The following is a 27,390-nucleotide window of genomic DNA, read 5'->3' as shown; positions in this document are numbered from 1 at the left end:
AGAACATGGTTTATTGTTTGGATCCTAGTATGGATTATCTACCCCAAGTCATTGTTGATTCTTTTCTAGATAATTTTAGTAAAGAAAATGCTGATTATCCTGAAAAAAAAAAAGTTGTTTCTTTAGTTCATGATAATGTATGATCTTAATTGGATCCTGAAATGGGATTATGGTTTTGTTGACGACAATGATGGTTCTTGGGATTTTGCTCCCTAGCTTGAGAGAAAGCTTTTTATTCGTTGGTGGGATAAGTTCCACTTGGATCATCTCAAGCCAAAATAATCTAGCCTGATAGGCAGAGTGCAGTTGAACCTTCCCATTCAACCCCTGAATCATCATCATCATCAAAGACTGAAAAACTTAAGTCTTTGGTCGAGTCCAACCCATCTTGCTCAAAGAAAGATCTAAAGGATAAAGTTTTAAAAATCCTTGAGATTGAAGGTCTAGAAGACGAGGAGATAGAATCTGAAGTCGCGTCATCTCAACATAACATGGATGAAGACTATGATGGTGATAATAAGGACGACTGCTATGGAATCTGTCCTTCGATCCGTTCAAAGAAATAAAGCATGAAATGCTTTTTCTCTGAATAAAGAGAAGATAAGATGATGTCTGATATCTAGATGCCGACCATTATTGGCTTTTCAAAATAATTGTCCTTTGATTCCTGTAGCTGCTTGTTGTTATGCACTTTTTTAGGAATCTTTCAACTCGTGAAGCTGAGTCAGTGCCATTGCATAAAGTGAAGATGCCGCTCATTATGGTAGGATGCTTTATGATGCTCTACTACCTCTTTGACACCTGGAGTTTAAGTTTGCTTTTAGTTTTCTATTTTAAGAGCCTTCGAGCTCAGTTATTTGTATGCTTAAGACTTCGCATTGTAAAATATACTACTAAGTGCTTTTCTTTGAGTGATATCTCTCTTTTCAACTTTGGTGTTATCTTGTAACATTGAAGATTAGTAAATTAATATAAGTCTGCTTCCTTACTTTATATCTATTTTATCATTTTCTATTGCAATCTTTACTTATCTTTTACTTCATCTTTGTTTATTTCAATTCCTAATTATTGTGTTGTTATCTTTATATATATACACACACACGCGTCAAAATAATTAAAAATGTCTAACTTTGTTTTAATTTATAATTAAGTCCATAAATAGGCAGAGTTAGACGTTAGACGTTTATAGACTTAATTATAAATTAAAACAAAGTTAGACGTTTTTAATTATTCTGACGTCTATATATACACACACACACACGAGATTGGAGTGTCTGGCTAAAAAAATGACCCACTCAAAAGACGAAAATGTCCTTCTGCTTAGTATAATTGCCCTAGGGTTTTCATAGCAATCCTCTTTTAAAAGGAGGGTTTCAGGGTTTATTTTAGGCGAAGGGAAGAGGAGATCTAGCCGAAGCTCTCCCCCAGTCCAGAAACCATGGGTACCACTCAGACCTCTCTCTCTCTCCCCTCTCTATGTGCTGCAATGGCTGATGGTTTTGTGTTTGTGATAATATGCAGGTATCTCACGTGACTCGATGCACAAGCGCCGTGCCACTGGAGGCAAGAAGAAGGCATGGAGGAAGAAGAGAAAGTAATTACTCTTCCACCTTCAACCCCATTTCTCTTCCTTTTCTCTCTGCTTTACTCTTTGATTGCTTTTTTCTAATTTCTTTCATTTTCTATTATTTGTTATTTGCCCTTTGTAATATTTTTTTTATTCATTTGTTCTGTGGCAGTTAGGCTACAGATCTGTTAATAATCGTAAATTATTTCTGAGTTTTTCGTTATGTTCTTTGATTTTTTATGATGGTTGGTGTCTGCTTTTATTGGATTGTTAGGCTAAACACTGGTTCCTCTATGGTAATTATGATTAGTGCTTGTCTGAGAGAATGAGATTTGTATCTTAACTTGTAGATAGCAAATGCAACTAAAGCTTTCACTCAATTTTTTCGGACTTGTTTAGGCTGAAACTCCGAGTTTCATCTGTTTTGAATTTTTAGGTTTTTTATGCTTTTTTTTTTTTAAATGTTTAAACTATTGCTATATGGCTCTATCCGTTTCATGTTATATAGGTTTTACAACTTTGGTGCATAAAGTAATTTTAATTTCAGTTTGTTGTTTCTGCCGGTAATGAATTGAGGAATTTGTTAATTCGTTTAATGTACATCCTTATTTAGTTGCTTAGTTCAGGCAGTGATATCGCTAGAAAGACTATGATATGAGCAGTCCCAGGTTTACCTCTGGCTGCCCTGCAAGAAAAAGCATAAGATAGAACCGTTTAGATCTTGAATCCCATGGGACAATCAAGCTACGAACTGTATGAGAACTCAACCTATGTAATAATTTTGTGCATGTGCCGTTGCCAAGAATGGTGAAATTTCCGTTTTCGTATCTGCTCAAATATTTTATCAAGAGTCAAGCTGAAGGGTTTTTAATCATGTTCAGGGTTTCTGAAGAATAATAGTGTGGACTTTGCTTCAAAGCTAGACAATTGTTGTGTTGTGGATTTCTAATTGTTTTCCATTCTTTGTCATATACAGGTATGAGCTCGGACGGCAGCCTGCTAATACAAAGCTCTCAAGCAACAAGACTGTAAGGAGAATCCGTGTTCGAGGAGGCAATGTGAAGTGGAGAGCTCTCAGGTTGGATACTGGGAACTTCTCGTGGGGCAGCGAAGCCATTACTCGTAAAACCCGTCTCCTGGATGTTGTATACAATGCCTCAAACAATGAACTTGTTAGAACACAAACTCTGGTGAAAAGCGCCATTGTCCAGGTGGATGCCGCTCCATTTAAGCAGTGGTATCTTCAGCATTATGGAGTTGAAATTGGCAGAAAGAAGAAGTCCGGTGCTGCTAAGAAGGATACCCCAGATGTAAGTTTTGTGAATTTGAAACTTTTATTTGCTACAGTGGGGATAATTTCTAGACCCTCTACTTACCTAAGTATGATCATTGTTATTGTAGAACAACTTGGGTTGTAAAATTAGTATTCACTTCTGAATGGTTGCACTATGACGTGTAACTGCACATAGTTCTTGAATTGCACTGTGAATGTAGTGAGATTAGTGTTGAGAGACGAAGTGATTCAAATCTTAGTGTCCTATTTGTTGGTAGTAAAACAAGAATGATGTAGGTATTTATTGTTAGGGCCCATCAAGGTCTTTTTAGTAACTTCATAAACTTCCTTTGTTTCTCATCAAACTCATATGTGTGGATCTGCATGGTTTGTGAAATAAGGATATTGGTTTCTTATAGGTGTTCATGTTGTCATCTGTCTTTTAAAGTCCTTACTTTATACTTGTTAGTGGATGATAATTTATTTCATTGCCAAACTAACTAGTTCCATCGTTATATGTACAAGCAGGAAGGAGAAGGAACTACCGAGGAAGCAAGGAAGAGTAATCATGTTACCAGGAAGCTTGAGAAGCGTCAGGAAGGTCGCACTCTAGACCCCCATATAGAAGAGCAGTTTGGAGGTGGGAGATTGCTTGCTTGCATATCTTCGCGTCCAGGCCAATGTGGCAGATGTGATGGGTGAGTCTAATAATAACATGTGATACTATCTATCTTCAGTTGTATATCTTTTGTTTGCGTCGTCTTATTTTGTTTTGCAAACTTGTTTGTCAGGTACGTCTTGGAAGGTAAGGAACTTGAGTTTTACATGAAGAAGCTCCAGAGGAAGAAGGGAAAGGGTGCTGGCGCTGCTGCATAAAACAGTTTGTTGACGAGGCTCTTTCTTTTTTTGGCTTTCTATGAGATCTGTTTTAGCTGTAATCTTTTTCATTCATCTAGGACATATATGTTGGTTTCCTGTGTGCTAATGCAAATCTTTCAACTTTTGCTTGGCATATGCGGTATTCCAGACTTCCGAAGATTTTGACCGTTCTGTAGACCTATCACTAATCAATTGATATTTTTATGGTGCAAGTCGAAGTAAACTGGTGGTGAATGTTGAGTTTGGTGGATTTGGATGCTTTTCAACCTGGAGTTTTATCAACTCTTTAAATCTTGTGATAATTGAGTGCTTTTTGATCTGCTTCTATTGCAGAAAATTAGGTTTTTAAAGCATTGAAAACTCGTCAGTCAACGATAGTCTGCTAACTTGATTGAATTTCGTTGACATTCAAAATAGTATGTACGCATCAAGTATTGTCTTTTGTATGTAAATAGCATGTATGTTAACAAAGTTTCCGTACGATTTTCAATCCCGCATCATCGCGCGGACATCCCTTGCTGGTTTGAACTATAATCCATAATTTCAATTCCGGAATTTTTGAACCACGCTCTCAACTGCATCATCTTGTCCTAGGTGGTGCAATTCATTTTGAAATCAGCATCAGCGGGGGCAGAGTATTCAAAAACAAAACTAGAGGACAAGGATTAGAATTGAAGGTCAAGGGTTCAATCCCTTTCCGCGTGCCGAAAATAAACATACAGTCATGTCACAAACTCACAAGCTGAAAGATACAGCAGACAAAATTGCAAGCATGCTCATAAATCAAGTTCAAGTTTTGGCTCCACACTTGCTGCTGTCGCAGCTGATGCAACAGATTCTCAATCATCCTGACCAGTCTATCACGCAATTCAGATAGTGTAGTTGGGATTGGATGGAAATACTGATAACGGCAGCTGGGAAGCGTGCCCCATTTTAAGTCGCATTTGTAAACTTGGGAAGACCTTCCTAGTTGCATCGGTCTTAGGTTGCCAAGATCAGCTAATGAAGTTGCGGATTTTGTGGCGTCGCATTATGTTGTGGGCTTTCGTTTGTTCCCCTTGGGCTTGGGCCTGGTATGAATATTCCAGTTTCCAGTTTCTTAAACATCTTAGTTAATAAAAAAGGAAAATAGGTTTATGTCTCGATGCCGAAGGAGAATGCAAGGATCGGAGCCACTGGTCAAAACTTGTGTTCAGGTGGCCTGATGTTCAATCTTCAAAGCCAGACCTTAAAGCTCACAGTGAAGTGCTTATACAATAGGCTAAAAGGTGGTACAGAGCCTCACCCTACGTAACCCGTTGAGAGGCGGAGTTGGAGCCTGGAGGCGTTAAAAGATCCGAAAAAGCAGCTTAACGTGAGCCCTTGAAGTAACTATATTTCAAATCCAGGCTGATGGAAGCCCATTTCTACCGCCCTGGAAGAATATAAACAGACGACCAACACAAGAAAAATATAAATCACATCAGGGAAGCGAAATCAGCTCAACAATTTCCACAACATTTCTATTGTTAAGTCAATACAACGGAAAGTATCCGATAACAATAATGTCCTCAACTTCAGCCTGAAATGAATCCAAACATTTTCTTTTCTCCCCCTAATATATTTATATAAAATAAAATAAAATAAAATAAAAGTACATACAGCCTACCTTCATAAACCCATCAGAGTATACAACTTAAAAACTTCAGACACAAGAAAGTACCTCCTGACCTGGTTGAGTAGAGACAAAATGTAAAAAGAAAAATCTCACAACATATCCTCCCGAATTGGCTCCGCAACCCAAGCACGGAACGCACTTTCACTCACATTCCTCTCATATACCTTTCTTTCCAAATATATCAAACTCATTTCGCCTTTCACGTCCCTTATTCTATCAAAAGGCAGTACTAAATACCTTTCCCGCACCCCACCCCCCCAAAAGATTGTTGTAAGCTTTTTTCCTTATTAAAAGAATTTTGGGGGTCTCGCCTCTTGTCTTTAGATACATTGGAAAGAAAGGAAAACTACTGAATGGAACAGGAGGACAAGAGGGGGTAGAAAATCTAAACCAACCAAGTTTCCCCGCACCAAAATCAAGTGTAGCTGCAGAATTCAAATTTCTATTTGGCTCTCTCAGGATTGTACAGCCAGCCTCTGAAGATGCTCAAAGAAAACTTGAAGGCTCACATCGTCTGTGAAGATTACATCTGAACCGGCAGCCATTTCATGGGCATTGTTGTATGTTGCTGACGGGTTCAACTTTGCTAACAAGAATCTTGCCTGCAGAGCATGACAGTAGAAAACAAGTAGGCGTTCAGAACACAGCAGAAAATTCATCCAACTTCATCAAATGCAGTAGAGTTGACAACTGTCACTTGCGAAGATTAATAAGCACTACTTTTACGTGTAACTATTCTCTCCGATGAGTTGACCTTTTTCAGTAAAATATTCTGAGACAAGTAACCTTAAATAGACTGTAAAACATGTTTTAAATTATAATAAAGAAACAACTTTATAGACAACACAATTGACAAGAGTCCTAGAAATTGTCAAAATGCAAATCTGGGGCATGAGCCTTCATCCGCATTAATAATTGCTAATTTTACTCATGGCCAACAACAAGGTAAAGACCAAACTAGCATTCTCACTAACAAACGGGTTTACAATCATTTTTAATTTATAAGTTTTAACATACTTAAAAATCGAGCCTAGATGAAAACTATCAACCGTACAACTGGGAAAGCAATCAAATAAAATCTAAGATTTTAAACAAGTTAGAAACCTGGGAGCCATGCTGATCGCACACCACCAATCTAGGGACAGGGAAACGGTCCCGAACAATCAATTGCGTATCATCATGAGGAGCTTGCAGTAGTTGTGCAAATGCCTAAAAAAAAAAATTGAAACAATATCAACATTTGCACAACACTAGTCAGGGAATCACAAATTAAGCATTCATACCTGGTGTTCTGGCTGATTCTGGTATCCCATGTTACGCCACTGTGCTATTGTCATTCCATGGAAAATGACTATACTAAAATATGAATCCAACAGGAGAATACGGTCAGCTGCAATGGATGCTACATCCAACAATGCTGGCTGAGGCAGCGAATTAAAGGAATAAGATATTAATGATGGTTGTATCATGACAGCAGCATTGCTGATATTTTCCCGATTTAACAACATGCGAAAATATGCAGTTTCATCTGGGCTGTTGTTGAAAACCTGCAAATACCCCATTTCAGATACCAAAGTGGGGAAAAGATAATATATTAGCAATAGTTTACAAAGTTATTATCATAACAAAAGAGATGAAAAGGAGAGGGGCAATCATGGTTACCTGCACAAATTGTGAGCGTCGGAGGTTAAACATAAATTGAGGGAATAATGAGAAACAGGGATTTAAAGTAAAGGATGATGGATCATCTTTTCGATAGTCACCAAATTTCGAACAGAGGCGAATAAGTCCTCGATCCAACCATCGTGTAGCATCAAAAGATTCCTATATGAAACAACATCAAACATCTTTTCAGAAGTCTATGCTTACAAAGTTACAAGAACTATAAATAAATCAAGGAAAAAATTCATTGGTGAAGAACCAACAAAATACAAGTAATCTACAATAAGATAGCTTAGAACATTCATAAGAAAGGAAGACCTATAAATTGTGTTGAAGAATTGGCTATCAAACAATTTAAAGAAACCCTGACTGGAAGTTTGAAATATTAAGAGTCCTGAGATCAAAACTTGGGGTACTAAGAAAGCAAGACCTATAAATTATGTTACGAATTTGCAATCGATCAAATTTAAGATACACAGATTGAAAGTTTGAAATATCGCAGTACAATTAACTTCATATACATAAATACGGTGAGTGCAAAAAACTTATCCCAACATGATTTCACTTTAGGATACTAAAAGTGTATTCTTATCATAAGTTGTGAGATATGAACATAACAAATTGGAAAAGGTATGCAATAGGGATATACAAGATAACAGCAGTTGAGAATGGCTGTAAAGTACCTCTGACTCCATTTTCAAGGAAGTTTTTCTTGCCATCACTACAGCAGCAGTCTCTTGGTCAAATCCTTGAACCAATTCCTGTAAATTCAAGATCCTTCTGCGTCAGTGATATCCCTTCAATCGAGTTCGGTAACTAATAATAAGTTACCAGCATAGGAAAATATAACAAGAAAACATATTGTTCGGCACAAGGTGCAGGATCCTATTACATAGCCAAGTATTTGATAGCAGCTTTCACAAGCAAAGAAAAAAATGACAACGCAACAACTCTAGAAATTGTTGATATACAACAAACTTGGCAAAACTAAGAACAAAATCAAAAGTACTGTTTATTCAAAATGCATACCCTTTTACAAACACTTATATTCTCTCTAGTATCCAACTCTTACTTGAACTTAATAGAAGGATTTACAAGAAAACAGTAAAAAGCAAAAGAGAAAGCAGCACAGTTTTACCTTGCTTGGTTATCTAAATAAAAGGAAGCACATGTGTGTGTATGTGTGTGTGAATGTGTCACAGCACAATCGTGCAACATAAACAAGGGTGTTTGTAACGTCCAGGATAAACTTGAATTTAAAATAACCAGGCTTCACCAAACAAACTGAAATACCTCTGGGCTAACGGAACTATCTATCCATCGTCTAGTAATTGTGGTTACTCGAAGCATCATTTGACCTTCAGGGTTTTGAAAGCTGCAATTAAGAAAGAAACCACCCAAAATTCAGTCTTCACATAGAAATAACAAGAGAAATTTAACCAAAGGGCGCCATAAGATGTTTCATCTTTGAAGGTCATGATACAATGTTCAAGCATACCTTGTAAGAAACTGCAAATACAATTGTGGATTTACAGTTCCCGGTGTATTTGACTGATCACTAGACGAGAGATCAAAGAAAACTGTCAAGCAAGTACTCCTGTCAAGGCCACACATTTTCCAAGCTGTTGTATTTCCCTCCCCTATAGCAGTATCAGCAACAGCAGGTCCTTTCTGCAGGCTTGGAAAATTTAACATCAAACTCCACAAACACATGTCTACTTCGAATAAATTTAAATGGTTCTAAACATTATTGCCATAAATACAAATAAATACAATTTCTAAATCATTAAATTGTTCAACCTTCTCCAAAGATGTGCAGGGTCCAATGACCCCCTGAATTTTTATGTCCTTCGAACAGTTGATCTCAAGTGTACCACTGAAACAATAATGTCAGTAACATATAATTAGAGTTTGAACAAAAATTCGTTAATGATACAAGTCAAAGCATAAAGAATAGTGAAAAAAGGTAAGGGATTTTTACTGTGTCCATGCACATGAAAAAGGCATTGGATAGGACAAATACCTAACCTAAGGGATACGACTGTGTAAGGAATCCCATGTAATGATAAATAGTCCACTGGTACATATACCAAGCAGCCACTCACTACCTTCAGATACTAGAATGCTAACAGCCACGCTCTACCGTATGGGTCCCCTTCTCATTCTATTCTTCAATTCTTCCACCCACCCAAAATGAAAAAGGAAAAAACAAGAAGAACAATCATGCGTATGGGAAAAGCAACTGACAAGAGCCAGCTAGTACCATTGCTAGCATTTGACCGCATACTCTACAAGCTTAAAAGTCAAAAAAATCAAGGAATGGGATTCACAAGCCACAGCTTCATTCTTATAACCATGCTCAACGTGTATCACAAAAATAACAAGTTACAAGAATCACATTTGGAGTTTCACTAGAGGTTGCCAAATTCACCTACATTGTCAGCAATACATCTTTAAAGTTGATTGCCAAACTAATTATGATGAACTCAAAATGTGAACAAAGACCATCAAAATGTTTAATGATTATTACACTTACTTGAAACATAGGCCAAGCGATTGTTCCCCTTCTTCAAAAACACGCTTGAAAGAGTCTTTGAATACAGAATGACCAAAACTTTCTGCTAGAACAACAAGCCCACCAGTTCTTTCAATTGCAACTTTCATTTCTGCAACCCCAACCTATACAAAAGTATTGTCTCAAGTCAATGCATAATTAAAATAGAATCGAGGTGCATAAACAGAATGACATTTTTCTAGAAATTGTTAAAATGAATGACATTTTTCTAGAATTTTTTTTGTCAATTTATTTAACATACATTAAATAAATTGACAAAAAAATTTCTAAGCAGCATTAGATTACATTTTTTCTAGAAATTGTTAAAATGAACGACAATGAATGTTAGTAGTGTGTGTGTGTGGGTGTGTGCTAAGACAAATTTGCTGAATTACACACAAAGAGCTCATATTACATGATCAAACCTATAAAATCACTACACAATAGGATCAGAGATATAAACATCAATTCGTAAGATCACAATTAACTGCTCGATCTTAAAGTTGTTTGAAATTTTGACCATTTCATGAATACATCTGATGCTTTGCAGCTTTAACAGCTCATTGGCATATTAGATGCCAAACTAAAGGCATACATCTGTGACCCTTTTGTTCTTGTTTAGGTTTCGATTCATGGACTTCCTATATACAGTACCAATGGTGCTTTAGTTAGCGATTTCATACAGCTTCAAGGAAGAAGCCATGGTCTGGCATTCAACTATTTTATATTTCAAACTTCAAACTGTTTCAAATTTTCAAATAAACCTTACCTGTGTGATAAAAGAAATACAACCCAATAAATTAAGAAATGTGAGTCTAACAAGCAATATTCTAACCAAAAAAGTTTCTGTTCCATGAGTCTTAACTGCATTGGAGAAGATCACATGATTGTGAAGTTGCATTGTTAAATTGTCCAAAGATGTACACAGTGCTCATTTGATTCTAACAACAAATCACAAATGGTTCATCTACTGCTTCAAGGAAGTGAAAGACGGATTGAGAAATGCGAGCAATCCATGAAACAACAGCAATGAAAATACATCCAAACCAAACCAACAATGCTATGTTAACAGTCTGGATGCTAATACAGGTCAACCATGCACAAACAGGAACATAAGCCCTAATAACTGAATTGATGATCCAGTTTACACAGGGAAAACATAAATAAAGCCAGAACTGCAGGAATAACTGTTGAAACAAAGACAGACCTGATCGAGTGCAGATGCAAACAGGTCTAAGACATGGCCTTGGCTAACCAGCTGTTTTGCAAGATTTTCATAAAACTTGATTGCTTTCTTAAAGTACGGTGCCGCATCCTTATCCAGATCTTTATGGGAACGTACTGGGTCTGACATATCTTTCGATACAATCTGCATAACTTTCATAAATCAACATCTTTCTCATCTAGAATTTGAATAAATCATATTACTTCCATTTATCAAATTAAGTGATAATATGCACCAATGGACCCATATCCTTCATTATGCCTACTTACACTGATTTATTGTAGATTTCTAAAGTAACTACGGCCATAAGACAAGAATAAAAATTTAGATACACATATTCATGCATTCCAGAACATCAAGTCACAAGCACAACTGAACTCTAAAGCTTTACCGCGCCAGGCCCCTCAGTGCATGGACCGCCAACCAAAGCTACAATGCGAGCCCCAGTCCCAGGCAGACAAGCTCCAAGTAACCCTGCAGCAACACTCAACGCCACTCCTGTGCACCTGGAAGCACGACTTCCTTGTGGCACAGGCCACTGGTCCGTTTGCAATTCATCCAACAGCTGAAAATTCGCACATTCAGACCCAATTAGCAGAACCCAAATATACTATTTATTAAAATCAACCACAAAAATACAGAAACCAATCAATCACACTCAAAACCCCACCGTATTCAGTGTGTATTCGCAATCTGAAGCAGGCAACAAAAAGCGGTTTACACCAGCATTGGGAATTCCCATTTGTACCCCCTTCGGCTGGTACCCTCCGCCACCAATTGGACCAGGTCTCCGACCAAGAACGCTGAGACCCAATTGCTCCAAAACCTGTTCCTTTGAAATCTCCTTACTACCCCGAAAGACATACACTTTCGACAAATCAGAGAACCCCAATTCATGGACCTGAACTTGGGTTCCATACGAAACGAACCCGACAAGCGCATTATCGGGCAGCAACCCAAGTGCCCTTTTGAGCGCCGATTTGACATATTCCATCTCCTCCTCGATCATACACGTGTCGAGCACGAAGACAAAAACCGGGGACGGCTGAGATTGAGGGGCGGCGGAATCGGTCGGCAGAGCGTATTGAAGGGTGGTGTACTGAGGGTAGAGTTCACCAGGAAGATTGGTCTCAGAGATCGCGGCGTAGTGAGGCGGGAAGTGATTGCGCTGGTAGCAGAAGGGGCAGATCCAGATCTTGGCGGTGAAGTCCACGCGCGCAAAGGGGTTCAGCACGGCAGAGCAGGTCTTGCAGCGGAGCGGCGCGTAGGGGAGCGTGGGAATGTCGGGGTGGGACCGGATCGGGGAGATGCAGGCGGCCAGTGGGATCACGCACTTGCTGGCCTCCACCTTGGTGCGTGGCCAGACGTTCCAGGTCATCCGAACTCCGTCGATCCCTTCCGGGTCTGTGTTCGCCATCTCCGACATCTTTCAAATTCTCAGCTCCTGAATGCGAATTGGGGTTTGATCGGATTGAAATTCGAGCCCTTTTTTTGTTTGAAGGATGGGGGAAGGGGGGGAGGGTTTGTTCTTGCAAATTTTTAATTTTTTTTTCTTTTCTGGGGAGAGAGGAGGCGACGACCCCTCGAGAAAGGAGAGAGAAAAGGGGCCACCGCAATTCGCAGGGTCAGAGAGAGAAAGAGGAGAAAGAGAGAGGGAAAGAGGGAGTCTCTCTGAGACGTCGAGAAATTGGAGGTTTGGTTTTATGTGTTATGGTGTTCAAAGGAGAGAAAAGAGGGGATGATCTGAATCTGGAAAGTTACAAAATTCTATTTGTGTAGGAGAGTGCCTACCCTTTTTTATTATGAACACCATTTTTTTATTTTTCATTCTATAATAAAATTGATTGGAACAACAATGGCGATTTATCTCTGTGGTAAAAATTAATTATTCTTATGCACGTTTACGCATCTTGTATAGGTTCGATTCCATCAATTTCACTTTTTATTAATCATTAACACCAATATTCTGTTAAAAAAAAAGTTGTAAGATTTCTTTTATGAGTTCATGACATACCCGATCGAAATTAAAGCCTGCTGGCCGTCACGTAAGGGTAACGTAGTCATGTGTACAGTGCGGAAGTAAAAAAAATAATAATAATAATACGAATAAATAAAAACCAACTACCAGCAGAACTAGCTAAGATAACATGCTAGTGCGAGATTAAGTGTGAAATACACAACTAGAGCATAAATAGCCTAAGTGCAGTCCAGTAGGACAAATGCTAATTATACAACACCCAAAGGTGACCATACAATGGTGATAATCTGTCGGAGCTGCCATGGATTCCTTGCAAGCCATCAAAAAGCACTCTTAAAGAGGGGTGCAAAACAGAAAGTGTGAGTGGGCAAAAACAAAGCTTTTCAAAATCATTTCATTTCTCAAAAGTTCTAACCCCTCACTGTAAAACCTGTATAATTTTCTAGAAAGTAGAATATATATATATATATATATCTATACCACAACTATGCTCAGAATAGCAAAATTCACCAATATGTCATGTCAAATATCTCAGCATAAAAAAATATATGTAAGCCATGTGATATAAATCAATGCAAATGATATGTCAGCCGGAGTCACCTAATGTGACCTGTACGGCTGAATCTAAAGCTTATCCATCTAGCCAGAGTCACCTAACGTGACCTCTACGGCTCAAATCCACATCTCAACAAATATACCTGCACACAAGTCGGAACCACCTAAAGTAGTCTATACGATAGGACTGGGTGTAAATAAATACGCTGAAGTGCTACGATCACGTGAAGACTGTGCGAATAATCACGGGTCACCTACAAGTCGGAACCACCTATAGTGGTCTGTACGACAGGACTGTGCACCTAACTTAGATCCAAGATGAGCGTATGGTGTGGGAGGTGAACATCACGTGAAGGACTGTGCCCTAACTCTGGGGGGAGCACTAACACTGGGGTGCAGGTTTATGAGCTCTCAACACATCTCACATAAAAATCAATCTCACAACCATAATCTATAAACTTACCTGGCACTTACCTGTGCGTTCGCAGCACCAATCATAAATATATGCAACTACTAATGCATGAGTAAAATAGGCAGATACTTTGCATGGCATTTCAAGACGTATAATCATTCAAATTCATTTTCTGGGACAAATACCAAGTATACAGGTATATATTGAAAACCAAAAGCCCACTCATTGGTATGTGGGTCGTAGCCCTTGAGCCTCAATTGACTGCACTCCTCCTGAGGATAAGTCTCACCTATATGCGAAACAACTATATAAACGTTAATTTAAAGCACATAAACAAAATTAGCTAATAACTTCTCATACATTGCTCAAATGGGGTGTTTGAATATACCAACATGATCTACTCAACACCACGAACATCCCATATTTTTAGAAAAATTTTTCGATCACCCACATGCTTTACACACGTACGGAAACACTAACGGCGTTAAGGAATATTCTGTCCAAAAATGGAATATACCGTTATATATACCTGACGCCATTAGTAACGTCGTTAGTATATTCCATCAAAGCTAACGGAATATTCTTCGTCTTCTCTGGTGATCCTCATTAGAGCTGCCGCCGTCTGCGTTGTCGGAAACTGGAAAAACTTAGAACTTCAATATCTTCTTCATTTCTCAACCAAATTCCATGAAATTTGTACCAAAATGAAGCTTACAATGAGAAGAACATAATCATACCACTTTGGGGGACCTAAAACCAAGGGAAAGTCACCTGAAAAACCTTCAATATTCCGACCAAACCTGCCACTCGCTAAACCTAGGCTTCTCGACGTCCAAATCACTTCAAAATTACTCCCCGAGCTTCATGAAGATGTTTTAAGGCTCCCTAGAAGATTAAAACTCTTTGAAAACTTCACGATCATGTTTGCATGAACAGTACTCCATATCGGGGTTCTTGGTTCCAAAGGTTTCTGAGGTTTTCACGTCCAACCACCACCACCAATTAACTCCTAAGCTTGCAAGGAGTCCAAAAACACCATTCACGACCTCGATCCGTGATGTTTGAAAGGTTTTTGAGGGTTGTCCGTACCGGTTGTACGAAAATGGCAAGAAAATCCGAGAAAGGGAGGAGAGGGAAAGTACATGAAAGTGTGGTATGGGTGTGTGTGATGTCCAGTTGAGTCACCAACCAAAAACAAATAAAAATAAAACCTAAGTCTAATTTCCTAATTGGTTCCAAAATATTAGGGAGTTAGCATATTGGTCCACAACCAAAGTAAAACCACACGGCACCAAGGTACTTTAGTAATTTCACGCCATCGATACAAATATTTGAAGACGGGCTGTCACAGTTCATATTTTTTGGGACATATTTGAGTCCATCTTTTTTGGGACATATTTTTCTTTATTTGCGAGAAAATAATTTGTGGAAATCATATTTGCCAAAATTTTCAATAATCAATTTTTTTATTTTCTTTTTTAAAGAAATAATTTGTGGTAAGCTACGGTTATTCACAATTTTCAAGAATTACAAAGATTCACAAAGACAGTTTAGCTTCTTCCTGACCACAAGTCTGGCTTTCACAACAGCAGTGAGTTTCAAACCAAATTTTCAGTAATCATTAATTAAGACATTTTATAATAGTGTATTTGGACAAGGTTGTGACAGCCCGTCTTGAATCATTTGTACCGTAGGTGTGAAATGACGATTTTGCCCTTGGTGGTTAATTGCCATTTTGGGGTGTTGCTTAGTTGTTCTTTTTGGTTGTGAACTCATCTATGACCACACACCCACACACACACACCCGTGACTCTCTTTCTCTTTTCTCTCTCGGACTTTCTTCCATTTCCTTTACAAGTGTACAAACAACCTCCATCCAACCATTTCTGGCACGGATCGTGTTTATTGTTGGTGTTTTTGGACTCCTTTCGAGCTTAGGAGTCGATTAGTGGTGTTGGTAGGACGTGAAACCCTAAAAAACCCGAGAACCCAGTTTTGGTGCACTGTTCATGCACTCATGATCGCGGAGGTTTCATCAAGTTTTGAGGTTGTATGAAGCTTTAGGACGTCTTCACGAAGCTTGGGGAGTAATTTTGAAGTGTTTTGGACATCGGGAAGCTCAAGTTCATCGAGTTGTAGGTTTGGCCGGATTATTGAGGTTCTTTCGGTGAGATTCCATTGGATTTAAGTTCCAAAAGTGGTAAGGTTTTGTTCTACTCGTTGTAAGCTTCATTTTGGTACAAATTTCATGGAATTTGGTTGAGAAATGAAGAAGATATTAAGGTTTGAAGTTTTTCTAGAAACCAGCGAAATTTCGAGTTACAGACGGCGGCGACCGGCGAGGCTCACCAGAGAAGGAGTGAATATTCTGTTAGAGTTAAAGGAATATTCTAACGGCGTCAGGTAATGGCCGTTAACTTCTGTTAGGGTTTTAACGGAATATTCCCCAACGGTGTTAGGGTTTCCACACGCGTGCCAAGCACGTGCCCGGTCGTGACCGGCACTTCTGGCCATGCCTTGGCAGGCGCGTGGTGGCGCGTGAGAGGTCGAAAAATTATTTTTAAAATATGGGGATGTTCGTGCGGTTGAGTAGAGCCTATTGGTATATTCAAACACCCCATTGGAGCAATGTATGAGAAGTTATTTCCTAAGGTTGGTTATGTGCCTTAATTTGACGTTTATATAGTTGTTTTGCATATAGGTGAGGACTATCGGAAGGACGAGCGTAGCCACGCGAGGCTCGAGGTTTACGATCCTTCTACGTATCAATGAGTGGGCTTTTGTTTTCAGTATATACATATATATATATATATATATTGATTGGTATCTTTCCATAAATTACATTTTAATGGTTTTATAATTGAAATGCCATGTCAAATATCGTTGATATTATTATTGTGATTGTGTTGGTTATGCTTTGGTGCCGCGAACGCTCAGGTAAGTCAGGTGAGTATGTTGTTAGTGATAGATGTGGTGATGATGAGATTGAGTTATAGCTTATATTCCTGCACCTCGATGATTGTGGTTCGCCAGAGTAGGGCCTAGCCTTCACGTGATCGTTCACCTCCCGCACCGTACCCTCACCTTGGATCCAAGGCAGGTGCCAGCCTGTCATACAGACCACTTTAGGTGGTTCTGACTCGTAAGTGACTTGCGATACATCACCCAGCCTTCACATGATCGTAGCATTGAGCATATTTATATACACCAGCCTGTCGTACAGACCACTATAGGTGGTTCCGACTCGTGTGCAGGATAATGGTTGAAGAGCTATAGTTTTAGCCATACAAGTCACTTTAGGTGACTCCGGCTGACGTACTGATGTTACTGGCATATTATGATTTGTTTTATCTCACCTAATTGATGCTTATACTATTTGTTTGGATATTTTGACACGTCATATTCTGGCATGGCATATTTGAGCTTTATCGTTTTTAGCATGATTTGATATATGAGTACGTATAATATTTTCTAGAAAGTATATGGGTTTTACAGAGAAGGGTTATTACTTGATATTGAAATGGTTTGAAAAACAAACTTTGTTTTTGCCCACTCACGTTTTCTGTTTTGCGCCCCTCCAGGTTTTAGATAGCGAGGGTGTGGGTGACGAAAGAGGCATCAAGGCATTTCTGACAGAGTACCCTCCATGTAGGACTTTCTAGTTAATGCTTGTGTAGTGTTTGCTTATTCTGGACTGCACCTAGGATGCTTGAACTTCTACTTTGCATTTCTCCTTCCATGTTTGTCGCTATCACTCACTGATCTTTTTATTGTAAATTATCTTGTCGACTTTATTTTTCTCGTATTTTCACTCTTTTACTTCCGCATTGCGCACTTGGCTACGTCACTCTCCCGTGACGGCTAGCACGCCCTAATTTTGGATCGCAGTGTGTCAAGGTAGTGAGAAGTAGATTTAGGATAAAAATGATTGATAAGGCCATCTCCAATGTACAATATCTAAATCTCGTATTCTAAGTCTTTTAAAATCTCTCCAATGCTTCAACCCTGATTTGGCTTTTGCTATTGCAAGTCAACTATCTATTTTAGAAGGTTACCCATATATGCAAATCCATTGCCCTACTAGGGATTGGGCTTCGGTTATTTAGCATCCGTTTATTCCTCCTTGTTATTCTATTATTGCATGGCGCATTCTTCATAATAGGCTAAGCATAATTGTGAGTATCAATAACTTGTCAATCAATCACATGATTCTAGAGTAACTTATTATTTAGGTGACTAGATTGTCAAAGTGATCTTGTGACCTAAAATTGTTAGAATAATAAAGTCTTAACCTCTAATTGAATTATTACGTGATCCCTATTTAGTAAAAACTTATTAACATGGGACATTAAATATATAATTGTGGTTATGAGTATTTCTCATTTAATAAAAGGCTTAATTGAGAGATATTTTAACAACTATATAAGGATTGTCTCTGCTCTCACAATAGTCGTTCTATTATGTGCTAAACCCTATTCATAGCAAGAACATATAGTTTGGAGGGAGTAGAAAATATTCTTATGCATACGTCAATTCTTTTATCATCCGCAAGAGTCATATCTTCTGTATTCTACAAACAAGTTCAATATAAATAGTTCATCTCTATTTTATTAATTCAATTCATCATATTCATGATCCTAATGTCTTGTTGTTGTGATTTCAGAATATTTTACATGTGGTATCAGAACCGCACAATAAGCTTTGGGTTCAGATTAAAGGTAATTGTTTGATTACAAAATATTGTTTTCGTTGGTTGCTTTCGACTAACGATAGTAATTCTAGAATACATACGCGAGACTGAAAAAATCACCAAAAATTCATTTTTCATCTAATGTGTGACAACTCGTCCCTAATTTTACAATTTTATAAATTTTAGAAGCGTGATTTTACAAAAATACCCTTAAAGGCGAGGCTATTGACCTTAGTTGACCATTGGTTAGAGACATGTGGGACTTATTCTTTTATTATGTCCTTGTAGTACTCGTCTTTCCAAACACACAGGCGAAAGCTGTTTGTGAGTTCGAATTATAACGGTATAGTTACCGACGTTTAAAACAAGTTAATTATATTTTAGATTATAAGTGTTAACTCCCACTTTATGGGAAGGGGAACCAATCGAAAAATTTGGAGATTAGAAACAACCAATTAGGAGGAGGGAGGGAAGCTCTCAGCCTCCCTCCCATTTTTCTTCCCGTGGCCTTCGAACACCCAAAAACCCGGTTTTGACCCAGGGAGGTTTCCGGCGATTCTCACCCATGTTTCAGGTGATTTTCACCCATTCACCACCATCAAACCTTATCACCAAATCCCAACATTCAATTCTAACCAAAATTTGCATGAAATGGTAGAAATTTCACGAAGAACACACATGGGTGCCGCAGGAAACTTACTCGAAATCCACCCATTGTGAAATGTTTTCCTTCAATTACCACTACCAAAACACTCCCCTAGAACCCAAGATCAAAGCCCAAGTAGTGGTAGAGGCATCGAAGCAAGTTTGGAGGTCGAATCGAATCACACCTAATTCTAGGGTTTTATACGGTTTTAGCAAAATTGGAGCCTTTCTAGGCCAAATTGGTCTTCAATTCTATAATTTTTGAGAATTTTTAAAAATAGTTGAATTTTCCGACGAGTCGGGGCGGCCGACCGCCACCTGCGGCAGTGCGTGCGGCAGCACGTGGCCTGTGGGCCAATGATGTTTTTTTAAGTACTATTAGTTGCCCTGGGTTCATATTTGATATCCATATGACGTAATTTCATTATTTGGACTTAGTTTCATTTCGACACGTGAATAGGTCAAAATATGAATTGACAATCCGACCGTTAGATCGCCACCAAATTTTAATATGTTATAGTACGTAATATTTGAGAATCATGGGAACATACGGATCGGGAATCCGATGTACGGATCTTTCTGAATTGGAATTGTAAGTTTTTAAAATAAAAAGTTAATCGCCACTTGAAATTGAAATTGGCAGAGATCCAACCGTTGGATCGTAATGAAATTTTAGTTTATTGTTCTAGAAGCATAATGTAGATCCTTGGAAATTTTGGATCAGAAATCTGCGAAGTGGATCTTCCGGATCGAATAGTAAGGGTGTGTTCTATATAAATTATGTATTCTATTGATAAGGATTTTGAGTCATGGTTCGATAATTGTTTTAGGCGTCGATTGTTCATGACGCCTCAACCTTCGTGCTAAAGATTTACGAATTGTAGCGAGGTCTCCAGGTGAGTGGGTTTTTGGTTTTCTATACAAGTATATATGCTTTATGTTTTAGAATATGCATCTAGTGATTGCTTATGTTATCGTTGATACTGTGAACTACGAATGGCTTGATCCCTGTTTAGGGTACATAGGCAGTCTAACGAGACGTTAGACGCAACCATACAATAAATAAGACTAAATAATTGAGACAATAGCCTTGTTTGGGGAATTGAGCAACGTGAAGGAGATTGATGGAAAACGTGTGATTTAACCTTATTTATTGGTGGTTAAACGCTAGTTATAAATTAATGTGTGAAGAATCGTAATATTGAAGTGAAAAATAGTTAGGAATGTTACTTAATTTAACTAGTGTTTAGTTGGCCTTATCACTGATATTTATTTCCGAAGGTAAATAGTTTGAGAGTAGGGTGTTACAGCTTACACATATTATGCCATTTGTATATATGTTTATATATATTTGGAAATATTATGATATGGTTGAATTTCACATTTACATTCTGGTATATCCATATGTATGTTACTTGCACATAATTAAAGGTGAACGCTCTGAAGTGTAAAGGTGAACGCAGGACGCACAGGTAAGTTCAGGTGAGTTTATGGTATTAGTAGAAATGATGGAGTTATGGCATGACTATGTAAGTTTTAGGCAACTCCGACCTTGTCGTACAGGTTGTAATAATAGGCAATTCCGACACTATCGTACTGTGTGCCCATGAGTTGTATAGAGCTCCTAACCTTGCACCCCGATGTTAGTGCTCCCGCCTATGGCCAGGGCACAGTCCTTCACGTGATGGTCACCTTCTGCACCTTACGCTCACCTTAGATCCAAGGTTGGTGCACAGTCCTATCGTACATACCACTACAAGTGGTTCCGACTCGTAGATGACCCGCGATTATTCACACAGTCTTCACGTGATCGTAGGACTTGAGTGTACTTATTTACACCCAGGCTTGTCGTACAGACCACTATAGGTGGTTTCGACTCGTGTGTATGGATATGTGAGGAGTTATGAGTTCAGCCATATAGGCCACGAAAGGTGGATCTAGCTAACATATTACTTGGATATGTGATGAGATGTGAATAAGTCGTACAGGTCACAATAGATGACTCTCGACTTATATGCTAGCATTGATTGATGAGATATGGATAATTCATACATGTCACTATAGGTGACTCCAACTTATGTGCTAGCATTGATTGATGAGATATGGATAAGCCGTACAGGTCACGTGAGGTGACTTCGGCTAACATGTTGATAAGCTATTGGTTCAACTGTACAGGTCACAATAGGTGGATCAGGCTGACATACAATTTCTTCTTGATTTATTTCACCTGAGTTACTTATTCTTGTTGAGATATTTGACACGGCATAACCGTGAGACTGTTATTTGGTTAAACTTTAGAGTTATAGTCATGTATGTTATTTTCTGGGAAATTATACAGGTATTACGATGAAGGGCTACTGCCTTTGGTAATTGAAATGTGTTTGAAAAGTTTTGTTTCACTCACTCACATTTTTATTTTTGCACCCCTCCAGGTTCTCGTAGCAGAGTTACATATCGACGAGGATTCGTGGCACTTTTCAGTACAGATGTTTTTTTATGATGGTATAATCATTACCTTACCTTACTGTACTTTACTTATGCTCTGTATCGCATGTGTAATGGGTTCGTTCCCGCCCAAAGCGCACTCTGGTATTTAGACACTATTAGGTTCAAATTAATTCATATTTTTTTTATCATCATCACACTTTTTGGCTTCGTAACCTTCCAGGTGTCAGCCAGCACAGCTTGATTCGAAATCATTATGGATATTCCGGGTTGGGGTATGTCGGTTTGGTATCAGAGCATAAGTTGGGCAGTATTGTGTTCATCACACGCGTGATGTGAGCATTCTTGGTTTTGTGTCTAATGTTCGAATCTTGCCACCTAGTCGAATACGGAAAAATAAGTTAGCTTTTCTTCAGTTTTGGGTAGTTTTGTGGTCTTGATGACATTGTAGAAAATAATTTTGGCGTTTGTCCTTAGAATTAAAACGAAGTTATTCCTTGTGGAAGAAATCTGTAGATTTGAGGCAAGCTGGTGGCCTAAGTTAATGTATTGATAACCGTGAATCACCAGAGATTTTACCAACTAATTCCTTTATCATTCTTCCATTGTTAGAATTGATCCTTTTGAGATTGGAAATCCTAGCTAGTTTTGATTCCTTGGTAATATTGTTAGAATATCACCTAATGGAATTCTTGTGAAGTCTACTTTTGTTAAGACTCTAGAAATGTTTCATTTGACAATGTGATGGCAATGTGGTAACATTTGAAGGAAGATCATCTGAGGGACAAATACTTTTGGTCCTTATTATCACTAATATCTTTAAACGTACTAGTGTTTATATTGGATCTTCAGGAGAAGTTCGACTACCGATAAAGTCCTTTTCAAAGTAGATCTTTAGCAAGGTCTTTTTCCAGCCTTGGAATTTTTCAACCAACGCTAATTCCTAGATTTGTCTTTGCTGTTATACTTATAAAATGAGTAAGAATAGGCTTGCGAGAGTGAGTTGTCATATCCTAGGAGTAGTAGAAATTCAAAAAACAGTAATCAAATCCTCCTAGGATCAATGAACTACTTCGCTTAAGCCTAATAAACTAGGATCGTGGAAGCTTAGGAACAATCTTGGTATTAGGACAGTAAACTTATGGTTGTTTTTACCTTATCACTAAATTGTGAAATGAAGTACATCATCAACCCACTTCCTAGTATTACACCCATTTTTCCTTGCTTCACATTGAACGTTTTTGACATCATTGAGAAACTTAGTTACAAAGTTTACCAATTAGGAATTTACCCAACGAAGGACTAAACACTTTATCCTGGAAACCTCAAACATTAGTTTTGTTTAAATTGGTATTCTTCTTGGGAGACGTGATCTCCACAGGTGATATTCTTTTCTTTTCCAAAAAGGTTGTAACAGAAGAAAATGGAAAATCTCTCCAAGTATTGTGAAATTGAGATATCCTTGGTTTTGTCGAGTTTATCGACAATTTGTTAAGCTATCTTTTGGCTATAATGTTTTTCCTTAATTGTCAAACGAAGAAAATTATTTTGGTTTGGGATGTTGTTTATGAATAAAGTTTTTGACAATTGAAGTGTTGTCTCATCTTACCCCTACTTTACACTTTTTGTTGACTCTGATCATATCAAAATCCAGTGTGATGTGCTCTTTGGATGTTTCAACACGGCTAAGGCAGGATGACGGAATATTGTTTTTATTTTCCAACGATTAGAACCGTTTGAAACAAACCATCTTATTCATGACCTAAAGTCAACAGTCATCATTTGATTTTGAAAGCTAGATGACACTTTTCTGTGGAGATTTTGGTGATGTATGATGATTGTCAATTGATGTGATAAGCTAATTTGCTTTCTGTTAGTTCAGAAGGACAACATTTTCTTTTTGGTATTGGAAGGTCTCCTAGTTAACCTTGGATATGTGTCCACCCTACCGCACTTTGTATTGCCTTAAAGCAGAAGCACTGTCTAGAAGAACCATTGACGTTGAAAGTGCAATCATGACCATTAACTACTCCATCACCTAGGAAATGCTTGGTTGAACGAATCTTACCGTGGTGATCGAATATCTTGGAAGCTAGTGTTGTAGTTTGATGTTATGCATCCAATCTAATTATCTCGTACTTCATATGTAATGGACTTGCTTTGACCCTTAAATTTTCAAATATTCTTTTAGCCTTCTCAACGTAATCCCTTTCTCACTAAGTTTGAGAAAACGTCAATATGAATTTGTTTGCTAAAACGCTACAGACTATGTTAGCTCGACTACATGGCAAGTATGTCACTATTGTCTCTTATTGGGATGCATGTTTTATTTCTAAGTGTTTGGGAAGCCTTCTTGAAGGCCACGTGTAGTAAGTTGTTGTTAACTGTGTATCTCCCTCAGACTAACAACCAGTCTGAACAGAAAATCCAAACTTTCTTGGCGTATTATGTTTATTTTTTTTATAATTGTGCATGATCGTAGTTGATACTTATCTTCACTAGAAATGCTTGTAACTACGGTTACAAAAATTGTTGGTCTTTGTTGTGACACTATGGAGATTTGGAATGGAGATACTTTGCTTAACGCTTACTTGACTGAAGAGTTTTACGAATAAGTGTTCAATTGTGAGAGTTCACATTATAGAAATGTTATCCTATTGTTGTTGTTACCCAAGGAAATTATGTACCTACTTTTGGAGTTCGCAACTTTCGATTGCGTAATTGAAAATACTATTTTCAGTTTTAAGTATCAATACAACTGCTCTAAACATTATGTTGTTACATATATTTCCTCAACGGAACATTAGTGCATATATTTATTGCTTCCTTAACCTTGAGTTTTGTGTCACAAATCATTTTAAATTTCGGGGACTAAATTTTCTTAAGGGGGTAGATTGTCACAGCCCGTCCCTAATTTTACAATTTTATAAATTTTAAAAGCGTGATTTTACAAAAATGCCCTTAAAGGCGAGGGTGTTGATCTTAGTAGACCATCAGTTAGAGACACGTGGGACTTATTCTTTTAGTATGTCCTTGTAGTACTCGTCTTTACGAACGTATAGGCAAAAGCGGTTTACGAGTTCGAATTATAACAGTATAGTTACAGATGTTTGAAACCAGTTAATTATATTTTAGATTATAAGTGTTAACTCCCACATTGTGGGAAGGGGAACCAATCAGAAAATTTGGAGATTAGAAACAACCAATTAGGAGGAGAGAGGGAAGCTCTCAGCCTCCCTCCCATTTTTCTTCCTGTGGCCTTCGAACACCCAAAAACCCGGTTTTGACCCGGGGTGGTTTCCGGCGATTTTCACCCATTTTTCAGGTGATTTTCACCCATTCACCACCATCAAACCTTATCACCATATCCCAACATTCAATTGTAACCAACATTTGCATGAAATGGTAGAAATTTCACGAAGAACACCCATGGGTGCTGCAGGAAACTTACTCGAAATCCACCCATTTGTGAAACATTTTCCTTTAATTACCACTACCAAAAAACTCCCCTATAACCCAGGAACAAAGCTCAAGCAGTGGCGGAGGCGTCGAAGCAAGTTTGGAGGTTGAATCGAATCACACCCAATTCTATGGTTTCATACGGTTTTAGCAAGATTGGAGCATTTCTAGGCCAAATTGGACATGGTCACAGGTATAAAGTTTACTATTTGAGATCTTCAATTCTGTAATTTTTGAGAATTTTTAAAAATAGTTGAATTTTCTGGCAAGTCGGGGCGGCCGACCGCCACCCGCAGCGACGTGTGCGGCGGCACATGGCATGTGGGCCAATGATGTTTTTTTAAGTACTATTAGTTGCCCTGGGTTCATATTTGATATCCGTATGACGTAATTTCATTATTTGGACTTAGTTTCATTTTGACACGTGAATAGGTCAAAATATGAGTCGACGATCCGATCGTTAGATCGTCACAAAACTTTAATATGTTATAGTACGTAATATTTGAGGATCATAGGAATGTATAGATCGAGAATCCAATGTACGGATCTTTCTGAATTGGAATTGTAAGTTTTTAAAATAAAAAGTTAATCGCCACTTGAAATTGAAATTGGCAAAGATCCAACCGTTGGATCATAATGAAATTTTAGTATATTGTTCTAAAAGCATAATGTGGATCCTTGGAAATTTCGGATCGGAAATCTGGGATGCAGATCTTCCAGATCGAACAATAGTGGTGTGTTCTATATAAATTATGTATTCTATTGATAAGGATTTTGAGTCATGGTTTGATAATTATTCTAGGCGCCGATTGTTCGTGATGCCTTAACCTTCGTGCTAAAGATTTACGAATTTTAGCGAGGACTCTAGGTGAGTGAGTGTGACAGCCCGTTCCGGAAATTTTCGAACCGTAGGGGTGAAATGACGACTTTGCCCCTAGTGTGATATTTCGTTGTGTGGTTGTTGTGGATTTTTGTTGGCAGGTTATGGACCACACACACACACTCCCCCACACTTCCCTCACCCTTTCCCTGCCCTGCACCCTTGTCCCGAGTTCCCTCTCTCCCCCATTTCCTATTCCATTTGTATGGACATACCCAGAAACCCTCCAAATCTTCACAGATCAAGGAAACAAAATGTATATTCGTGCTCGTGAGGTCCGTAGAAGTTCAACCATACCCATTTCAGGTAAGGATACCTTCATTTTCACGTCGAACCCGGGATACCCCGATTTTGTCACTGTTCATGCACACGTTAATTCTTGTGTTTTTGGGAATTTCAAGCTTGTTGGAAGCTTGGTGAGGTCCTTAGGAGGCTCGGGGTGGTTTGTTTGAAGGTTTTGGACGTCGGGATCGTGAGTTACAAGGTTGGCCGGAGTTGGTGGTGTTTTTCCGGCGAGATTCCGTGTGTTTTAGCACTTGAAAGTGGTATGGATTTGTTCCTCTCGTTGTAAGCTTCATTTTGGTACCAATTTTGTGAAATTTGGTTGAAAAACGAAGAAGTTATAAGGTTTTGAAAATTTCTTGATTTTTTGGCGCCGGCGACGGCGACGGTGGGAGAGCCTCGCCGGAGAAGATGACGGAATATTCCGTCAGTTTTGACGGAATATTCCTAACGGAGTTAACGGAATATTCCTGACGGCGTTAACTGACGCCGTCAGTGTGCCCGGCACGTGCCTGCGCATGGTCGGCGCGTAGGGGCACGTGCGACGGTGAAAATTTTTTCTAAAAATATGGGGATGTTCCTGAGGTTGAGGTTGGTGTATTCATACACCCCATTTGAGCATTGTATGAAAAGTTATTTCATAAGATTGGTTATGTGCTTTAAAATTAACGTTTTTATAGTTGTTTTGCATATAGGTGAGACCTATCCCGAGGACGAGCGCGGTCACTCGAGGCAAGGGGGTTACGACCCTTCTACATACCAGTGAATAGGCTTTTGGTTTTCCGTATATACCTATATACTCATGTTTTTCCCAGAAATTTATTTGAAACGTTTATTTGTTTATATGCTATGTTTATTGTTTGCCATTTATTTACGCATTATTAGTTGCATATATATATATATATATGTGTGTGTGTATTGGTGCTGTGGACGCACAGGTAAGTGCCAGGTAAGTATGATTTATGTTTATGTTCAGTAGTGATTTGAGAGGCATAGAGAGCTCATAACCTGCACCCTCGGTGTTAGTGCTCCCGCCCAGAGTTGGGCACAATCCTTCACGTGATGTTCACCTCCTGCACCACACGCTCATCTCGGATCCAAGTTAGGTGCACAGTCCTGTCGTACAGACCACTTTAGGTGGTTCCGACTCGTAGGTGACCAGCGATTATTCGCCCAGCCTTCACGTGATCGTAGCACTTGAGCGTACTTATATTACACCAAGTCCTG

General features: G+C 38.5%; 2 protein-coding genes across 2 annotated transcripts; one reads left to right on the top strand and one right to left on the bottom strand.

Annotated features, from left to right (window-relative positions):
* Positions 1-863: 863 nt before the first annotated feature.
* LOC137737040 (small ribosomal subunit protein eS8) lies at positions 864-3,931 on the top strand. Its single transcript, XM_068476390.2, has 5 exons — positions 864-1,442; positions 1,522-1,594; positions 2,544-2,877; positions 3,369-3,538; positions 3,632-3,931. Exons 1-5 carry the CDS (start codon positions 1,439-1,441, stop codon positions 3,714-3,716), a joined length of 666 nt encoding a protein of 221 aa, XP_068332491.2. The 5' UTR covers positions 864-1,438; the 3' UTR covers positions 3,717-3,931.
* A 1,267-nt stretch (positions 3,932-5,198) lies between these two features.
* Positions 5,199-12,653, bottom strand: LOC137737119 (protein transport protein SEC23 E). Its single transcript, XM_068476503.2, has 12 exons — positions 11,488-12,653; positions 11,209-11,382; positions 10,800-10,961; positions 9,575-9,717; positions 8,839-8,914; positions 8,537-8,709; positions 8,332-8,413; positions 7,722-7,799; positions 7,039-7,200; positions 6,660-6,923; positions 6,481-6,585; positions 5,199-5,978 (listed from the first exon to the last, which is right to left on the bottom strand). Exons 1-12 carry the CDS (start codon positions 12,241-12,243, stop codon positions 5,832-5,834), a joined length of 2,322 nt encoding a protein of 773 aa, XP_068332604.2. The 5' UTR covers positions 12,244-12,653; the 3' UTR covers positions 5,199-5,831.
* Positions 12,654-27,390: the final 14,737 nt, after the last annotated feature.

Source organism: Pyrus communis, chromosome 13, assembly GCF_041283825.1.
Source record: "Pyrus communis isolate YQ-2024b chromosome 13, ASM4128382v1, whole genome shotgun sequence".
NCBI lineage: Eukaryota > Viridiplantae > Streptophyta > Magnoliopsida > Rosales > Rosaceae > Pyrus > Pyrus communis.
This window is presented reverse-complemented; position numbering and strand designations above follow the sequence as displayed.